This window comes from Rhinolophus sinicus, linkage group LG05 (genome assembly GCF_036562045.2).
Source record: "Rhinolophus sinicus isolate RSC01 linkage group LG05, ASM3656204v1, whole genome shotgun sequence".
Taxonomy (NCBI): Eukaryota; Metazoa; Chordata; class Mammalia; order Chiroptera; family Rhinolophidae; genus Rhinolophus; species Rhinolophus sinicus.
In genome coordinates, this window is record NC_133755.1 from 177,502,177 (window position 1) to 177,520,642 (window position 18,466).

At 47.5% G+C, this 18,466-nt stretch overlaps 1 protein-coding gene across 1 annotated transcript; it reads left to right on the forward strand.

The window, feature by feature from the left end:
• Positions 1–1,335: 1,335 nt before the first annotated feature.
• Positions 1,336–17,042, forward strand: PNLDC1 (PARN like ribonuclease domain containing exonuclease 1). Its single transcript, XM_019749650.2, has 19 exons — positions 1,336–1,411; positions 1,832–1,889; positions 2,179–2,252; positions 3,765–3,804; positions 4,393–4,516; positions 4,685–4,773; positions 6,053–6,153; positions 7,659–7,735; positions 7,887–8,030; positions 8,553–8,622; positions 10,287–10,372; positions 11,602–11,657; positions 12,460–12,524; positions 13,017–13,070; positions 13,257–13,299; positions 14,883–14,982; positions 15,301–15,476; positions 15,609–15,707; positions 16,798–17,042. The coding sequence occupies exons 1-19, from the start codon at positions 1,336–1,338 to the stop codon at positions 16,859–16,861; spliced, it is 1,596 nt and encodes a 531-aa protein (XP_019605209.2). The 3' UTR covers positions 16,862–17,042.
• Positions 17,043–18,466: the final 1,424 nt, after the last annotated feature.

Below are 18,466 nucleotides of genomic sequence, written 5' to 3' on the forward strand. Positions count from 1 at the left end.
CTGATCCCAACAGGAAGAAGCAGATTTGAAAGGAGAAAGGAATGCAACGAAGAGCTGCAAATAGAAGTGGAAAGGGACAGTGTTAGTGTATGCTAAGTTTGCATGAAGTGAAAATTTGTTAGACAGGAGATGAAACTTGAAGTGCATTCAAGTTAATTTAAAATTGAAGCTACGGTAGATGGAAATCATGGCAGTTCTCTTTAAACGAGTTGATTAAGTCAATGTGAGTTAGCCATTTCTGGCTGTTTACAGTGTGAAGAGGAAGAACCTGTAAGCAGTTAAAAGTGGCATCGAGAGCATTTTACCCCCAATTATTAAATGTGTACTCAATTATATGCTTATATAGAAGTGAAATAACGTTACTGTCAATCTGAGTAAATGTTATTTTTAAAGGTAACATGTATGCACCAACATTTTTAAAATGTATGAGTGATTCAGAATGCAATGGCTTAGTAGTTCCCTTTTGAATAATAAATACCCCAGTGGAGACATTTAAAAGTATATAGTATAGTTCTAATATTCCCTCATCTTAAAGATTGGTCGGAGCATCTCACTTTGAAAACCACAGTTCTAGAAGGCTACTGAAACAAATCTAGAATTCAAGGGAGGAAGAAGATGGACTGGACTAGTAACTTTGGAAATTGACAGAGCAGTTCACCTGAAAGTGATGCTGTAGGTCGGATTTTTTCTGCAAGGAGTGTGACTCCTAGATCATTATGCACCAAGGATTCCTTCAGATTGATAGGCAATTCGTGAGGCTTTGTGTGGCATTTGATACAAGGCATTGAAGACAGCTATGATGCAGACAAAGTAAAGCGAGGAACAGACGAGGTGTTGGGAAGGGGATGGGGACAGACCAATACTGGCAAGAATGGTGAAGTCGGGAAGAAGTGATTTAGGAAACGTGTGCCTCTTCCCACGCTGCACCTGTGGTACCTGCTTACTGCAATCCTTCAGGTGCTGTTTATGGTCTAGTTTTACCGTTTTCCAGGCTCTACTTTGTCCGTCCATGCCTCTTAATATCCTATGTCTACGTATATGACATGCTCACCTTGTAGGGACTGCAAAGAAATTGCCGCGGAGCAAGGTAAATGGGCTTTGATTGCAAAGGTGGAGTCTAAGCAGCCCTTCACCCTGGCCGGAAGGTGTGAAACTAAACACCTGTGGGCGGGCGGGTGGTGCGCAGCCAGCAGCCCAGGCCCAATCTGGAGGCTCCCGGGACTGCTGGAGGCGCGGAGGCGGCCGGTTTTCTCCGCGCGAGCCCTTTAAGGTCAGCGGCGGAAGTGCGTGGCGGCACGTGGCCTCACTGGGCGCTCTCGGCCGAGCTGCGTGGCTATGGATGTGGGCGCCGACGAGTTCGAGCAGAGCCTGCCTCTGCTGCAGGAGCTCGTGCTGGGCGCGGACTTCGTGGGTAAGACCCCGGATTCCGGGCCTTGTCGCCCGAGCCCCTGGCCGGACCATCCTGCGGAGGGTGTGGCGCGGCTAGGACAGGGCAGAGAGGTGAGGCCCAGCCTCGAGGGTCGCCTGTCTGCGGGGGGCTCAAAGCGGCCCTCCGAAGGGCAGGGAGATTCCTTCCCTGCCTGGGCAGGGGGCCGGTAAGCAGCGGTTACCCCCTTGGCTCTGCTGTGGCCCGGGAGAAGCCGAGCCGACTGAAGGGGGTGGCGGCGTTGTCCCTGCTCTGGCTGCCTCCGTCTTCCCCTCTTGATCTCACCTGGCCACTTGAGCACCAAGGAGGTGAGCCGTAGGTGTGCCACCTGCGGCATTTACAGCGTGAAGAGCCGTGGCAATGGTCTGCATCTGGGCACTCTTGTCTCTTTTGCCTCCCCCGCAGGTCTGGACATAGAGTTCACCGGCCTTCGTTCTAACCTGTCCAGGCCGCAGCAGATCAGGTAAAGCTAAAGCTGCCTTAGAACTGAGATGGAGAGGCTCACCTGTGTCCCTCTGGGTGGCATCCTGGCCACGCCAGCATTGTTTCTCAGAAAGCACCCTGTTGGCCCTGGGCTGGCACGTCAACGTTTTGGGTGGGGGTCTAGGGACCTGGCCTTTGTCCATTAAACGCTGGTAGTGCTCCCCAGTTGTGACAAGGAATACTGGCTGAGAGGTGCCGATTCAGCTTGGAGGCTGGGCGCCTCCACGCCATCTCATTGCCTATGAAGTGAGATGCCTGTTTTTTCACAGTCTCTTTGACTTGCCATCAGAGTGGTATCTAAAGACCCGTCAGAGTGTTCAGCAATTCACAATCTGTCAAATTGGTGAGTCTGATCTTCAGCTGTTTGTCATGAGTTACTGAGAGATATTTGTGTTGTTTTTGTTTCCTACTGGTCAAACAACTTTGACGCCTCTCAAAGAACCTGGCTGTCATTTTGCATACTTGTTTGGGTTTTAGCCATGCTATGCCTGTGGGACAAGCAGAAACAATTAGCAGCATTGTCTCCATGCCTGAATAAATCAACGTTAAGGAACCTGTACCATCTTTCAAGGAAAAATGTGTGTGTGTGATTTTCATTTAGAGAAAACTTAGACAAATAGGGTGATTCCACACACGTATTGTTTTACATCTTGTTTTTTTCACTCATGGGGTTTAGAGATCTTTTTGTTCATTTTTGACAGTTGTATAGTATTTCAAATTGAATGTATCTATTGACTCAGTGTTGTAATGATGCATCCTTTGGTTACCATTTGTGTGTGATAAAACGAGGTTGCATTGACTATATTAGTATTGACACATCACTGTACTTTTGTGAGTATGTGTTTGGTGTACTTCTAGCAGTGGAATTGCAGAGCGGGAGAATATATGTGTTGAAGTATTGCTTTGTGTTGCCAAACTATCCCTCCTCCTAACACCCCTCCACAAAGCTGGCAAGGAGGGACCCACACCAACAGCAATGATCATGCCTTTCCTTCACTCACACTGGCTATTATCAGTCTTAAATGTTTTGCCCACCCTAGTAGGGGAAAAATGATCTAATTGTTATTCTGAGTTACTTTTTTTTTTTCTGAGTTACGTTTTTAATACAAGGTCAGCACATTTTTTCTGTAAAAGGCTAGACATTAAATATTTTAGGTTTTGCAGGCCACATGGTCTCTGTTACAACTACTCAATTCTGCCATTGTTTAATGGGAAATTAGCCATAGATAGTACATAATAAATGAGCATGGCTGTATTCCAGTACAACTTTATTTATAAAAACAGGCCATGAGACGGATTTTACTGACCCTTGCTTTTCTTATAAATGGTAGTGAAGATCTGTGTGTGTTTTGCTGTCTATACTTGTCCTTTGCTATTGTGGTTGTTTTTCTTGATTGTAAGACCTCTTTCAAAACTACGGGAAACAGCACTTAGATATGTTTCTATTTTTTCCCCCTACTGAGAATTCTTTTTCACTTTATGTGTGGTCTTTTTTGCAATGCAGACATTTTAAAGCAATTAAATCTATTAATCTTGGTTTTTGGTGGTGTTTTTTTCTGGATACTTTTAAAACTATAAAAATGTCCATTGAATTTTACTTCTGTGTTTGAAGAGCCATCCACAATTATATTTCAGTAATTTCAGTGTGAGTTACAGATTGACAGTTCTCGTGTTTCTAATCTTCCTGTTCCTCTTCCTTCCCTTCCTCCCTCTCCCCTCTTCTTTCTAAGAGTTCATCTTCTAAAGCCCACACCGTATCTTTGGATGCAAAATACCGTTCAAAATGTTTTGTTTTAGTAGTTAACTTCTGGCTGCTCTACTTCGGTCCTCATTCCCCCTCCTGTCATTCTTCTAGGATTGTCCGTGTTTTCCAGTATCGAAGGAGAGTCAAACAAGTATGTATAAACACCTTTTGCATAACCCATGGCTCTTGCCCATTTATCTTCTCCACTTGCTCCCCCCAGAGTCTGCGTCAGGCTCTGACCCACTTTGGCCCTGGATGCTCCACACTCTCTCCTGCTTCTGTGCCTGTGCACTTGCTCTCTCCCCTGCAGACTCGGGCTGTCCTTCAAGTCTCTGAAGCAACACCTTTTCGTGGGGGTGGGTGGGGGGGGTGGCCTTTCCTGACATCCTGCCTTGGCCCTTAGGCGTTCCTTTCCCCATTTCCAGTGTCTTCTATGTGCTTCTTTAGAATAGCAGTGAACACAGTGTTATGCCCAAGGCTGATGTGGGCCCAGGCCCAGCAGAGAGGATGTTGGATGGCAGTCCCACTGGGCTCACCACAGGGGGGCAGACTCTGTTCTTGCAGGACGGGACCTCTGCCTTTTTTTCATTGCCCCCCAGGGCCAGTCACAGTACTGGAAGCAACTGACATTCAAATACTTCTCAAGTGAAAGGAAGAGCCCGCCCTGAAGCTTACTCTCTGAGCCAGAGTTTTAAAAGTGGTTTTGGCTTTTTCTCCTTATGTTTCTTGTTTTTTATAGGTACGTAGCCCATTCGTGTAACTTCTTTCTCTTCCCTACAACGTTTGGGATTTTGGATTCAGAATTCTCTTTCCAGGCTTCTAGTGTTCAATTTTTGAATCAGTATGGCTTTGACTATAACAAGGTATGGCACTGGAAGAGGGACGTGGGGCGGTTTTAAAGGTTGCCTTATCCAGCTGGAGTCCCATTACCTTCCCCTTTCACGTGAAACCTGACAAGGAAGCCTTCTTTTTACTCTGCTCCCCGGCACAGACCACATTACGAGACTTCCTTGCTCTCTTCCTGTCTTTAGTTTCTCAAAAATGGAATCCCATATATGAATGAAGAACAGGAGAAGAAAATTAAACACAACATCCTGACTGGGAACTGGAAAGTTCGCGGGTAAAGCCTGTTTCTCCCAGTGCTTGGGGGGTTTCTTTGTCACTGGTGTTTTTCTGCATGTCCTGTGGGTAGGCGTGCTCCCTCCAGAGTGTGGTGATCTCGCACCATCACCTTTAACTGGGGTGGCTTCTGCGGCATGTACTCAGCCAAACAAGTGCTGGTGCTTCCATCCTGCACCTGAGTGGAGAAACCACTCACTGCATTGAGGGTGATTTCAGTGTTGGAAAATGAAGGGAGAAAAGAAAAAGAACGGACTGTTAATTTGGTACTCAGAGAAGCAGGAAGTCCACTCCAGTGCTAAGGTGAGAGATGGCTGTGAGATGTTATGTTGGCCTTCAGTGCGATTTAGGGATTTCAGGAGTAAATCACGGGTAACCTTGACCATGCAAGTCACATGCCTCATGTTGAACATGTCACCTCCTGTGCTTGGTCCTGCTGTGTTCCCTGAGGGCAGGATTTCTTCCTTTGTTTTCCTTTGACCCCTGGTGCCAGTTGTCTACTTGAAACCCTGTCCTCCCCTAGAGCGGGGCCAGGAGGGATGCAGTGAGTGGAGCATTGTGTGCTAGAAGGAGCAGGCCGCCCTGTCCTGCAGGCCCCGTGTGGTTCTGAACAAGTTGTTTAAGCAATTTGGGCTTTAGATTCTTTGTCTTTATCAGGAAGGGGGTTAAATGAGACTGCTTTTAACTCTGGAATGTTATGATTAATTATCTGGTCCAGATCATTATCTTATGTCATGTTGGAGTTTTGGGGGGTATTCTTCTTAATCCTCATTTGTGGTTTTCACATAAAAGTGTAGCTTTTTGTAAGGGGAAAAAAAACAATTTGAATTTTTAACCTTCTGTTATTTTTGGATGCTGGAGAAAAGTCCTTCTGTATCTCAAAATAACATCATGTTCTTATATTTCTGACACAGGAGAAGATGTACTTACCAAAGTTCCTGTCTTTTCCTTATTTTCACCAGATGGTGTTTTTGCACCTCTGAGAGCTCAATTAGGAAGACAGGCCTGATAGTAATGCGTAGTGCTGGCTGCCTCCCAGTACCTTTCCCTCCACACGTCCTTATGAAGCAGAAAGGGATGGAACGTTCTCCTGTGACATACGGGAGAGAATAGGCCAAGTGCTTGGCTTCTTATTGTTTAACAAAACTTGGAAAATAAATGGTCTTTTTGGGGTCCATTTTCTTGCCAACACCACAGTGTTAAAACTGGAGACAGTGCTAACCTTGTCACGGTTCTGCTGGTTTTCTCCAACATTTCCCCTTTTGTGTGCCCATTTTCAGTTCTCTGGATAAAGACCAAATCAAGGTGGTGATTGATAAGGTAACGCGGTGGCTGGACCTGGCAGAGGAAGGCGACTGGATGACTCTCCCTGGTATCGCTGGTAAAGGAGGCTGCTTGCCTGACCTGGGAGTGTTGGAACCCGTCACTGTCACGTACCAGGGCTCAGGGGCAATCCCTTCTCCTTCCGTGGATCTGGGCATTGGCTCAGCAGATGTGTGGTCCTTGCGGGAGATACAGCTCTGCTCTCAATTCAGAAGCTGAAAGCTTTTTGACCTGTTCTGAATTTTAAGGTTGAGGAACTGAAGTTCCATTCAGAACCATCCTTTTATCCCAATCCTGAGTGTCCTGTGTACTTTTATTTGCTTTCGTTAACCCCTGAGTTTTTCCCATGGTGCAATGTGGACTCACAGTGAACACACCCTAGATTAGTGGTTGTCAGGCCTGGTCTGTGGGCCCCAGGCGTCTCTGAGACCCTTTCCAAGGCGTCCATGAGGTCAAAGCTATTGTCAAAATATCACTCGACTTTCATTGCCATAGTCACTGTGCCATTTGCACTGATGGTACTGAAACGCTGGTGGTAAGCCTGTCAGCACCTTGGCACAGATTAAGGCATTGCGTCAAACCACGCTGTTCGTCACTGGATTCTTGCCACTTCTCTCAGTTAAAAAAAAAACCAATTTAAGAACCTCGTTGGTGAGGAGTAATAATTCTTAATTTTATTAAATCTCTACCTTTGTTCATCTTTTAACGATCTTATGTATCAAAATGACTATGTAAAAAAATAAATATGCATAAAACGCTGCTGCTTACCAAAGTACAGGGCTTGTCTTGAGGAAAAGCACTCGTGCAAGTTTTTGAGTTGAGAGCTGAATTAGCTTCTTGTTTTTCATGGAATATTATTTTTACTTAAAGGAACTGACTGGTTATTTTGACTTGAGTATTTTCAGTCATTTTCTCAAATAAAAAAAGTAAGCCTGTCACTTCAAGGAGGATAACTCCCAGTATTTGCTAGTGATGAAATGGGACCTTGCAATCAGAAACTGGCATTTTGGAAAACTTGAGTCTGCCCCATAAGCTCGACGACTTCCCAGTACTGAGCCCTTTCCAATGAGGTCAGAGGCCATGTTTACAAGTGTTTTTTGTTGGTATTGTACAAGGAAATGTGTGAACACTGGACAATCTGCGTAACTCGGCAAACCACTGTTTTCCAATTACCAGTGTATGATGTTACAAAATCCTGGGCAAAAGTAGAATGGGTTTATTATTTTGAAAGAAAACTTTCCAATTTTAAATTTAATGTATAGTTTTACTTGCTAATATGGTCTATATCAATCAGTATAACCCCCACACAAGAAGACTCTTCGGGGTCCTCAATTTAAGAGTAGCCCTGAGGTAGACTTCGAGAACGCTGCCCTAGATCACGCCGTGACAGTCTGTGCCATTCCTGCCACGTGGACTTAGGCACACCTGCGAGCTGCTTTTCCACTTGATCCATCCATCCCTCAGCTTCTATTCCTGTCAGGCTTCTCTTGAGGGGAAGGCAGACTGCCTGCCGTTCCAGGGTCTGCGGTGGCTCTGTGCCAGCCTTGTGTTTCCTTGCTGTAGGCTTCCAGGCCTTCGAGGTCCAGCTACTGCTGCGGCAGGCCCTCCCCGACATCTGGACGGTGCTGCGAGACCAAGGAGTGAGTCGTCACCTAGACAGCATTTCTCTCTCATTCGGCCACCTCTCTGTCTCCACCTGCCCCCTCCCCACTCCCCTTTCTCTGTGAGATGAAGAACCACTTGGGCTTCATTCCCAGGACTCAGGGAACTGGTCTTTACTTTTCATTTCAGGTGATAGTGAAGAAAGTGAGTAAACAACATCGCTGGTACCTGGAGAACAACTCTTGTGATCGAGAGAGCTGCTGGAAGGAGAAGATTCTTCTCTCTGCGAGGGGTTTTTCTGTGTTTTTCCAGATGCTGGTGAAAGCCCAGAAGGTAGGAAAAATATCTCTTTTCTTGGTCTTTAGCAGTCTTTTGTATTTCTGGCTATAATACTGATGGGACTGCCAACAATAAAATTCCTTGAGATAAGTGATTCCTTCTTATTGGTAACTAGCCTTATGGATCTAACTTGGCTTTCACCAAATTGTAATAGATTAATTTGGGGAAAGACTGTCCATATGAAATATTACTATTTCTTTGTTCCTTTCAGGCACATAGGCTTTCCAATACGAATTGACCTAAAACTACTTGGGGAACTGAGTGTGTCTGCTTCACAGTTCAGATTCCCACTGTGGCCCTGGCCTCAAGTCCCTCCTACACACTGCTTTTCGTCTTTGCTGGAATTTAAGCAATTGGGCTACTTTTCATGGGGATGGAATGAGGGGATGGACTTACCATGTGGTCAGAATGGCAGTGGGTTCTAAAGCTACACACTTGGCAAGAGATTGCTAGTCTATGCTGTCTATATTCTTTTTAAAATTTCATTTCTTGCACCTGTCAATTTCTTCCAAGTAGCCCTTAGTGGGACATAATATGATGATGGACCTGCTGCATCTCCATGACAAGCTCTTCAGACCTCTCCCAGGTAGGGTCAGACCTGTCAGTCTCCTTCCTTTGATCTTAGTTGGCCATCTGGCAAGGGGACTGGCCCAGAGTCATGTACCTGAAGTAGCCCTACGTGCACACCGCTCCCCACGGTCTGTACGTTTCTGGGGGGTCCGGCAGATCTGTGCCATTTACCATTTTCCCCAAGTAGAAGACCAGGGGACTTTCTCAGGGAGAAAACTTACCGTTAAATTGCTACTCCTCCCTACATCACAGAAGTGTTTAGTCTCCTTGTATAAAACTTGGCAAAATCAGAAATGTGTGAAGGAGACAAGCCACCTGTACTGTCAGCTATAATCCTGACACTGCTTTTCCTCTGTTGTGCGTTTTTACATATTTGATCACACTGTGTATTTGATTTTTTGTTTGGCTATTTTTCACTTACCAAAAGCGTTTGTGTCATTAACCTAATGCACGTGCTTTTAATGGCTGTGTGGCCCTGTGTTATGGCTGTAGCATAGCTTTCCGTTGCCATCGTTGAACAACTGATGCCATTGTTGGACATACGGCAGTGTGGTGCAGCAGTTAGGAGCCACGCTTGAGTCCTCATCCGTGTAACATGTGTGCTCTCCAGCAAGTTACATTAACATACCCATCTCAGTTTCCTTGCCTCTAAAGTGTGTGGGAGGGAAGTAATGGCAACAATATCATAGAGTTGTTTGAGATTAAATGAACTAATGTACAGAGAACACTGGTCTAGATTCAAACGGATGAGAAGGTTCTAGGAGAGATTTCCCCAAGAAATGAATTGATAAAACACCTTAGTTTGAGCATCTTGAGAGAACTGGGGGAGAATTAGAGGGAAAATTAATAATTATAAGCACTTACTAAAACACTAAGCAAACAGCAAAACCAAACTGCAAAACAAAAAATTTGCTGGGAGAACAAACGCTGTGCAAAAAAGAAAAAGTTGCTGGAGACTCCTGCACGGCTCCTGTGAATAACATGCTGGTGGTGCGGGTGGTGCAGTGACGAAATGCTGGCGGTGGAATGAAAGGTAGTTGTCATTTTACATGGTGGGAAGTCAGTAGTTAAATGCCCAAAACTGGAAGAATCTCCTGTCCGCAACAATGTGTGGTTTAGAGATGTGAGGATAAACACCCAAAGAAAACAAGTGAAAGCAGTTGCCTTTGGGGAATAGGAAAGGGAGTGTAGTGAGAGGATAGCAGGGGTTTTCCAGTTCGTTTTTGCAATAAATCTTTTTCAACTACATGCAGGTATAATTCTGATAAATATACCAATTAGTAGTTAAAGATATTTTTTTTAATCAGGGCACTTGGCTTTCATTATAATGACTTTTAGTTGATTTTTCTCTTGAACAGTCATTTACAAATGATGATTTCATATCTGCCTTTCCAATAACACCTCTTTCTCCTTTTTCCATTGGCTAGAACTTTGCAAACTATGTTAATATTGGCAATAACAGTATCCTGAATTTAATGGAAAACCATTTGGCTTTTACTGTTACAAATGATGGTGGAAGGTTGGATTTTAGAAATCCTTCATGATTAGGAGTAAGGATGTTTCCGTTCCTATTTTATTTGCTTTATTTATTAACCGGTTATTGACAAGCTGGGTTGGAGAACTGACCTTCCCATATTTACCCACAAACTCCCTTCTGACTAACTGGGCCTTTCCCCTCAGAAAGCTACGATCAGTTTAAGCTGAATATCCATAACCTGTTTCCTGTCCTCTTCGATACCAAGAATGTGACAAAGGATATCTGGAAGGTAACGAATGAAATTGCTTTGGGTAAGGAATGCTTTGTTTGTCCCAGTAACACTTAGCTTTCTCTCTCGCTCTTAAAAAAATTATTCCTTGTACTCTTTTCTCATATTTTATAACCAGTATCGGTTTTCTTTTCTGTCTCAGCACCGCTGGGTCTTATTAGCTTATATATGTTTTTGTCCTTTCCCTCTTTCAAGTGCTCGTGCTTTGACTTACTTGTGTATAGTTCATGTGCTTATTTAGCTGGGACAACAGAAGTTGTTCTAGAGCTTGAAACATACCTAGTAAGTATTTCCAACATGCTTCAAGACTGTCGGGGTAGGGGGCCCTCTCTTGAGAAAATATCTGAGCCTTAACTTAAGGTCCTGGGTTTTCAACCTTGAGAGCCTGTTAGAATCACCTGGGAAGCTAAGTACTGACACCTGGGCCAGACTGTTGGCTTCTGTGGTTTAGAGGGGCAGCGGGTGGTACCTGAAGCTCACAGGTGACTTCTGTTGTGCACCACACATGGAAAAGGGAAGCACCCAACTGGTTTAAAGGCTGTTTAGAAGTTAAACTGAGGAACAGAGAAAGGGGAATTGGGTCAACGTTTTAAAGCCTTACGCTGATCACTTAAAGTTAATTATTCAGTACGGGAGCCACAAAAAATGAGTTGGGGCTGCCTGGTACATCTTGGCCCAGAAATGTACTCTTGGTACTTCACACATTTCCAGCTCTGATGGTGTTGTGTGCTGCTCCTCATCTCCACGTAACTGAGTCCTGGGGCGAAGGGGGAGGGGCGTGGGGGCTGATGTGAGGAAATCAGTGGTGTTCCCTTCCACACAAGATGAGATGAACTCGAGGATATGGTGACCTGGCATTTTCCAAGGCCCTCTGATCTTTAGAATGTCTGCTGTCCTACCCCTGTGTCCTTGGCCTGGGGCTGGCACCTTGGAGTTCTGTGTTTCCAGAGCTCCTTAAACGCTTGTCTTTGAAGGAAGATGGTATGAACTGCGTTTGCAGCAGCTGTTTCTAGCCTGGGTCATTTGAGTCCCTTCTAGGGACCCAATCCAAGGACAGTAGGTATCCTGGCATCATAAATAAGGAATGAGGATAGGCCCTGCTTGAAGAGAAAGAAGAGGTTGTGTGAGTTAGCATTTTCCAGGTCATTTTAATGGCCATTTGATAATTCCTAAAGCGGGTAATAAATAAAAGCATTTTATTCTCCCCAATTTGTTTTCCATAATTATAGGAACTGAATTTCCCAAGGGTTTACAATCTTTCCGAAGTTTATGAAGTCCTAAACAGGTAAGGAAGCTGTCATTTGGAGCTGCTTGTAGAGCAGGGATTCCCTATCGGGCGGGTTTGCTCCCAAGACACATTTGCAATGCCTTTTGGTCATTAGAACTGCAGGTGATACTGGCATCTAGTGAGTAGAGGCCAGGATGCACAGGGCAGTCCCCAACACACAATTCTCGAGCCCAAATTGCTACTGGTGCTGAGGTTGAGAAACCCTGTTCAAAAGGGGAGGGTTTAATGATGTGGTATTTCTGTCAGCGGGGTTTTATTTTTCTTTTGATCTGTTTCCGATTATTGGAGTGATGAGCTCCATGGGAACAGGGTTGTCTTTTGTTTCTTTTTTCTTTTGATGCTTCTCTGGGGCCTCCAGCAGTGCCAGGTGTAGTAGGTACACATTAAACATTTGTGTGAATGAATGATGCCATTACCTAGGTGCGTCCCTGACCTTTGGAACGCACCTCCGTCACTGCATTTCTAGGATGCAGGCACTTTCATCTCTCTGTCCTTCAGACCGCTGGACAGCAGACCTGAGGGCACAGCTGACATCATTCACCCAGGTGCCCGGGCTTGAGTCATGCATCCGATAGATGCTCAGAGCCACCCGGACGAGCCCCATGCTTGCCGTTCTCTTTCACCTGTCCTGTGGCCTGGTTACCAGACCTGGTCTGCCCAGGCCTAGATCCCTACTTCTTTTTTTTTTTAAAGATGTCCCAGAACTGAGGATATTTTTGTTTATATGAACCTAAGAGTATGAAGAGAAAACAAAGAAGATTGTTTTCAGTGATATGTCTCTATTTCATTTCTCTAATAGTGACTTGAATCCCACCAAGAATTCTGGGCCCGTGATTATTCATGCAAGCAAGTGTGAAAAATACGGTACGTGCCCACGAGTGCGTGCTCCTCCACAGTTGGCAAAGCACTGAGGTGCTGGAGCTAAGGCCCGTCGCCCCGGGCGGCAGGTGTGTGGGTTTCCCTCCACCGTTTTCCTGTGCCAAAGTCCCCATAGCCCCCTCCCTCAGAAAGAGCGATACCAGAGGCCTTGGAGGTCCTGGGGAGAGGGGGCATCTGCTGTCTTGGCCGTGGTGGTTAGTGTGTCGGGAAACTCAGCTCTCTGCGTCCTCCTCCCGTGGTGCTCATGCCGCTGTGGGGAGGATCGAGGTGAAGATGGGGTGTGGGTGGGAGGGGCTTTCTGGAGGGACGAGGGTTGGTGGTTGTGTGTGCATGGCTATGGGGTATGGAACCCAGGTGGGGATGGTGCTGTGTGCACAGCCTGTGCGTGTGGCACTAGCGTGGGGGCGAGGCTTCTTTCCCAGTTCGCGTTCTAATCACGGCTTGACTCTCTCTCCTGCTTCTGGAACAATGTCTCAGTTGAGACCAAGTACCCTCATGAAGCAGCGTACGATGCCTTCCTCTGTGGATCAGGTGAGAGGCTGTCCTTTTAAAAGGAGACTGGTGTTTTATTTGTGGTAATCCCCCACCATCCCTAGGCTCTCCGTTTATGTCCGGGTGGGTTACACATAATGGGAATAAAGTGTGAGTTTGTGCGTTTTGATAAGGTGATCAGGTTGAGCCTTGCTGTCTATTACTTCTCTAGCTTCTTTCTTCCAGTTCTTTTGAAAGTGGCACACTTGCTTCTATGGAGAGTCCACGGGTGAGTGTTCCTTGTTTCATCCTGTGATCACTCTGTGGTCAGGATTTGTTCAGCCCTCGCTGCCAGCCCAGACCTCGGGGCTCCCACGCTCTCCCAGAGGAGGGAGAACGCAGAGTGACATTGAGTAAATACAGTCCCTGACCGGGCAGCAGCTTCCTCCCGAGGATGGCCTGCCCTGCTCCCCTGCCCCGTGCTGGTCCTGGCCCATTGCCTCCTGTCTTGGTGGCGTTGGGAAAATCCACGTGTCAGGAGACCAGCACAGTGGGGTCAGGCTTAGGTTCTCACGTCCGCTGCAGTGCTGCCCAGAGAGGTACGCATGCTCTGCCTGTCACCACATTTCTCATAACCATGTAAGTCCCATCGAGGTAGGAGGACAGAGTGTACGGGTCAGTAAACGACGCAAATTTGATGTCCGGCGACTCACACGGAGCCAGTTCCTGCTCTTGACCAATAAGTTTAAGGAGTAGGTGTCCTACTTCTAAGCCATCCTGTCGCCTCCCAACCGCCCCATCTCTTGGCCCCCAGCCACTGGCGGGGGGTCCACAGTCAGGTGGGGGCAAGGGTGGCGAGTTGGCACCAGGCACACGGGAGAGGCTCTTAAACGCCAGGTTGGAACCGTAACTACATTTCCCCGTGGCAGTGTCATCCGGGTGCTCACCTCGGCTCACAGGCACTGACTGCACTCCTGAAGTGCGCCGTCTACAGCGCCGTCCTTGGGGACACAATTCAGTAGGACTCAGGCCAGGCGAAGGGGCTTGTTGTCGTGTGTCCTTTGAGGCTGACTTGGAAACAGGTGTGGATAAGAATTTGTTAAATTGGGCACGGCCTGTATTTGTCTGTATGAGTAATGGATACTATGCACCAATAGTCGATGACACACTGATGAGAGGCTTACAACTTAAATAAGAACTCTGCCGCCCCAGCTCCCTTTTTCCCGTGCCTCGATGGCATCTGAGTGCCCACTGGGAGGGGCATGTGCCAGACTGTGAAGGCGCTAACAGCTGTGGAGCCCCTCAGTGCTCTGGCGCCTGGGCCTTGCACCCTTTATTCCTTTTAATCTTCTCGACTTAAAAACCCTCCTAGGTTTAGCGAAGTTCCGCAGCGGCCCCGGCCTGCCTGGCTCCAAGCCTGTGCCTTTTCATGGCCTGCGCTGGGGTATGTGGCGGTGTCTGGATGGAGGCGGGGCTGGTGGTAGAAAAAGGCTGTGGCTGAGGGACGGCCATTGGAGTCAAGGGTGATGTCATGTCAAGGAGTGGTAAAGGGGACCTTCCACTGCACCGTGGCCTCTCACTAATTCTCTGGGCCTGTTGCTAATGTTCGTCAGAGGATGGGCTCTTCACCAAACTGTCACCAGATGGTCACTGCTTGGAAGCTCTGCTTTGGCTTGGGCCCCTGGGGGAGCATTTTGCGATCGGTCGTCGGGGAAGCACACTGACCTGAGCCCCGGACGTGGGGCGGGAGGAAGGGAGAGCGGTCGGAGGCCGCAGCTCTCCTGTTCCGTGCCCAGAGCCTTGGCTTGGGCCGAGGACACGTGCGGGGCCTGACGCCTGGGTGCTGAGTGCTTTGGGCTTCTCTCCGTGTAGTGCTGGCTCCATACCTGAGCCCTCCTTCCCCCTGTACCTCGACGTGCTGGCTCCCTATGTGAACCAGGTGAATCTGATACGAGCTGGCGTCCCTAAGATCGTGAGTAGCCTTCATTTTGCTTCTCTTGCCTATTCAGTGGCTGCGCCAGGAAGCGGCCTGGTTCTCTGGGGTATCTTAGGGGTGTTCCGGTAATAATGAAACCAAGGCTGAAGAGGGCACTCACGTCCTACTGAGCTTGTTATTTTTTCTTGTGTCTTCCCGCCAAAACCAACGTGGCTCTTCGCCCTCCTTCCTTTCTCCTCCCTCTCCCAACCCCAGACACAGCCTTTCCTAGTTTATCTCTCAGGGTTTGAAAAGCGGGTAGGTTGTCAGTAGGAATGGAGGAAAATCTCTTCTGTTCTTCTCCCTGTCCTCTAGAATTTTTCGGGTCCAGATTATCCCAGTATCCGACCTCCCATCCTCATCCTCAGTGTCAGGAGGTGGCCTGGGGTCAGTGAGCAGCAAGTATACCGTGAGTTCCAGAATTTCTGCAAATTCGATGTCCGGCGACTCACACGGAGCCAGTTCCTGCTCTTGACCAATAAGTTTAAGGAGTAGGTGTCCTGCTTCTAAACCATCCTGTCGCCTCCCAGCCACCCCATCTCTTGGCCCCCAGCCACTGGCGCCTACGTGGAGCAGTAGGTCTGAGGCTCACGTGCCTGAGCTGAGAACACTTCTTTCGGCAGTGCTCGGAGTATCCTGAAGGAGTACAAATCCCACCCTACCCTGCAGGTCGCCCTGTATCGGCACTGGAGACACTCGCCGAATGTCAACTGCTTGTTACAGTAAGTGACTGGGACTGAGCTCGTCCTGCTGTCCTGGGCTCCCCGTTTGCTCTGAGCCACGCACGGCTCAGTAGCTGGTGTGTGTTGTAAAGGAGTCGTGCTGACAAGTGTGGTGACCTGCACGTTATTCAGTAACGTTTGACAAATGTTTATTGAGCATCTGCTGTACTGGGCACTGTCGCAGGTTCTAGGGCCTCGGCAGTGAGTAAAACAAACATTCCTGTTCTTACAGAGCTCAGTCTCCAGTGGGAGGTAACAATAAGTAAATGAGTGAACTGCATGACCTTTTAGGTGACAAGTGTTTATTAAAAGTGAGAGCAGGTCAGGAAGTAGGAGTGGAAGAGTGCCTGGGGGGAGACTGCTGGTTAAAGGAGAAGATGGGGGGCCCTATGTCGAGGGGAGCTGCCGGGTGAGAAGGCCACTGTGACAGGAGTGAACGAGCAAGGAGAGGAGGCTAAAGGAGTCAGTGGGTCCCGACCGCGTGGAGGGCCGTGGGGAAGGACGCAGGAGAAACCGCAGGTCGTCAGAGGTTTTTAGCAGAGGGGTGACCCCTGGCTCTGTGTTGAGACTATGGAGGACACAGGGTGGGGGAGGAAGTCGGGAAGCCAAGTCACCGGGTCACAGTTCGGTGTGGCTTGGATTGCTTGGTGGCAGAGTGGGGGTGGTGACAGTGGGGTCACTGGCAGAGTGGAGCACAGTCAAGTTTGAATGCAGAGTTTTTGGCCTGAGCAACTGGAAAGATGGAGTTGCTGTTGATGTGCTTTATAAAGATTTTGGCTTCTGGTTTGAAGCCAGAGCTACAGAACACAGTGTTGTTGAAGAAAAACACTTGGCTGCTATGCAGTCCTTTGTCAACCTCGACTGTAAATCACTAGGACAAATGACTGACGTGTGTCCCAGAGCCATTCTGGCCTCGGGAGGCAGGAGTTCGCTGTTGGTGCTGAGAGAACCATGGAAGAAATTAGCATTGGGGTGAACAAAGTCAGGAAGAAAGAGGGGTGAGGCTGTGTGTCAAATCTTTCAAACCGGCGTGGTGGGCACACAGCCGGCCCGCACCCCCAGGCCAACTGACATTGTTGTTGTCTTGCAGAGTCTGTGGCATAGTCACCGCCTGGGCCCTTGTGGCGTTTCTTCTGGGAAGACCTAGCCCCTGATGCGGCGAGGCGTCTACAGCTAGGTCCCATCTCCGCGCCTCTCTGGGACGGCCGTCCTGGGTGGTTTGTGTGACTCCTACTTGCAGACGGAACTGTATGGTCCTTACAAGGAATTTTGTTGTGTTTTGAATGAGAAATTCTGTAAATATTATCAATGATAAAGAAATCCTTGGCTCTGGTACCTTTGTGGCCGAAACTTTTTTTTTCTATCGCTGATTGGGGAGCAGTCCCCACATCTGGGAATTGAATGTTCCAGAGTGTCTTACAAACAGACATTGTAGGAGCTGGACAGCAAATGCACAAAGGGCTACGTTGTTTCTGGGAGAGAAATTAATGGCCAGCAGCTGGTAGAGGATTAGGCCTGAGAAGTGGCCCAAGTTTAGTAAAGAAAGAAAGTGAAGCCAAGTGTCCATGTGCATTGGTGATGCTTTTGATAAATGTTCTAAACCATAAAATGTCAATATTCACTTTAGAAACAACAAAATTACCCATACCATAAAGTCGAGGTATAATCATATTGTTTTACTATATTATCAAATCTTAATTTCACCTACATCATTTATTATAAGCATTCATTTACGTCATCTCAAATGTCTTGTGTAATTAAGGGTCAAAACAAAGTAGAAAATAAATATTTATGGATGGACATTTCTTGCAACTGCATCTCTAGGCTACCCCTTCCTTTCCTTGTAGCGATTTAACTGCTGTGGGTACAGGACTAATATTCCTACTGGTCTGGGCAGAAGGGTGTCCCTGTGGTAGGTGGGGAAGGGAAAGGAGGGGGACCGTCAGGAACCCTGCGCTTATTTGGCCATGTGGGGAGTCCTGTTTGCCTGAGGGCTTACCTCCCACTCCTGGAAGATACGGGTCATTTCACCTTCAGGATTGCCAGTCTCTAGTTTTGAACCAGATACTCTGCTTTTGTGTTTTCTGCCTGAGAAATGCATTGACAAAATGCAATATAGATAAATATGAGCGTTTACTTTGTGTGTGTGAAATTTTAAGCAATTTTGTCTAGTATTTTGTTTAAGTCACTTGGCATCCCCAGTCTCAGGACCTGTGGACGTCTCGAGGGTCATTCTGAATTTTTCAGTTACCACAGATGTTCCTGGTGGGAGGCAAGCTGGGGCTTCACGGGCCACGTGACAGAACCTCCTCCTGTGTTCTCTGCTCCCTGGAGAGCTGGGCCCCACAAGGCTTTGTTTGTGCTGTGCCCTGGAGATCTTCCTTGGGAACTCCAAAGACAAGATGAAACGGAACAAGAATATAAGGTGTGCTTCAGTTTTCAGAGCTCTCTTTACATCATGATAACTTCAGCTTGCCCTTTTGTCAGGTCTCTGAAGTGATAGAGGACAAGCCCACGTCTCAGTCCCCCCAAAGGGAGAAAGGGACATTGTAATTGGATGTTATCATTGTCAGTCATCTTGGGGCTTAAAAGAGGGAGACAAGTCACCTCATGGGAGAGGAGCAGTGGCTGGGCTGGGTCCACCTTTGTCTACCCTGGTAAAGTGGGCAGCACTCCGATATCTGCTTGGACCTTTGGACAACTCAAGTTGAAATATGGATGAGAGGGTGTAGGAAGCAGTGTGAGTGAGATCTGAACAC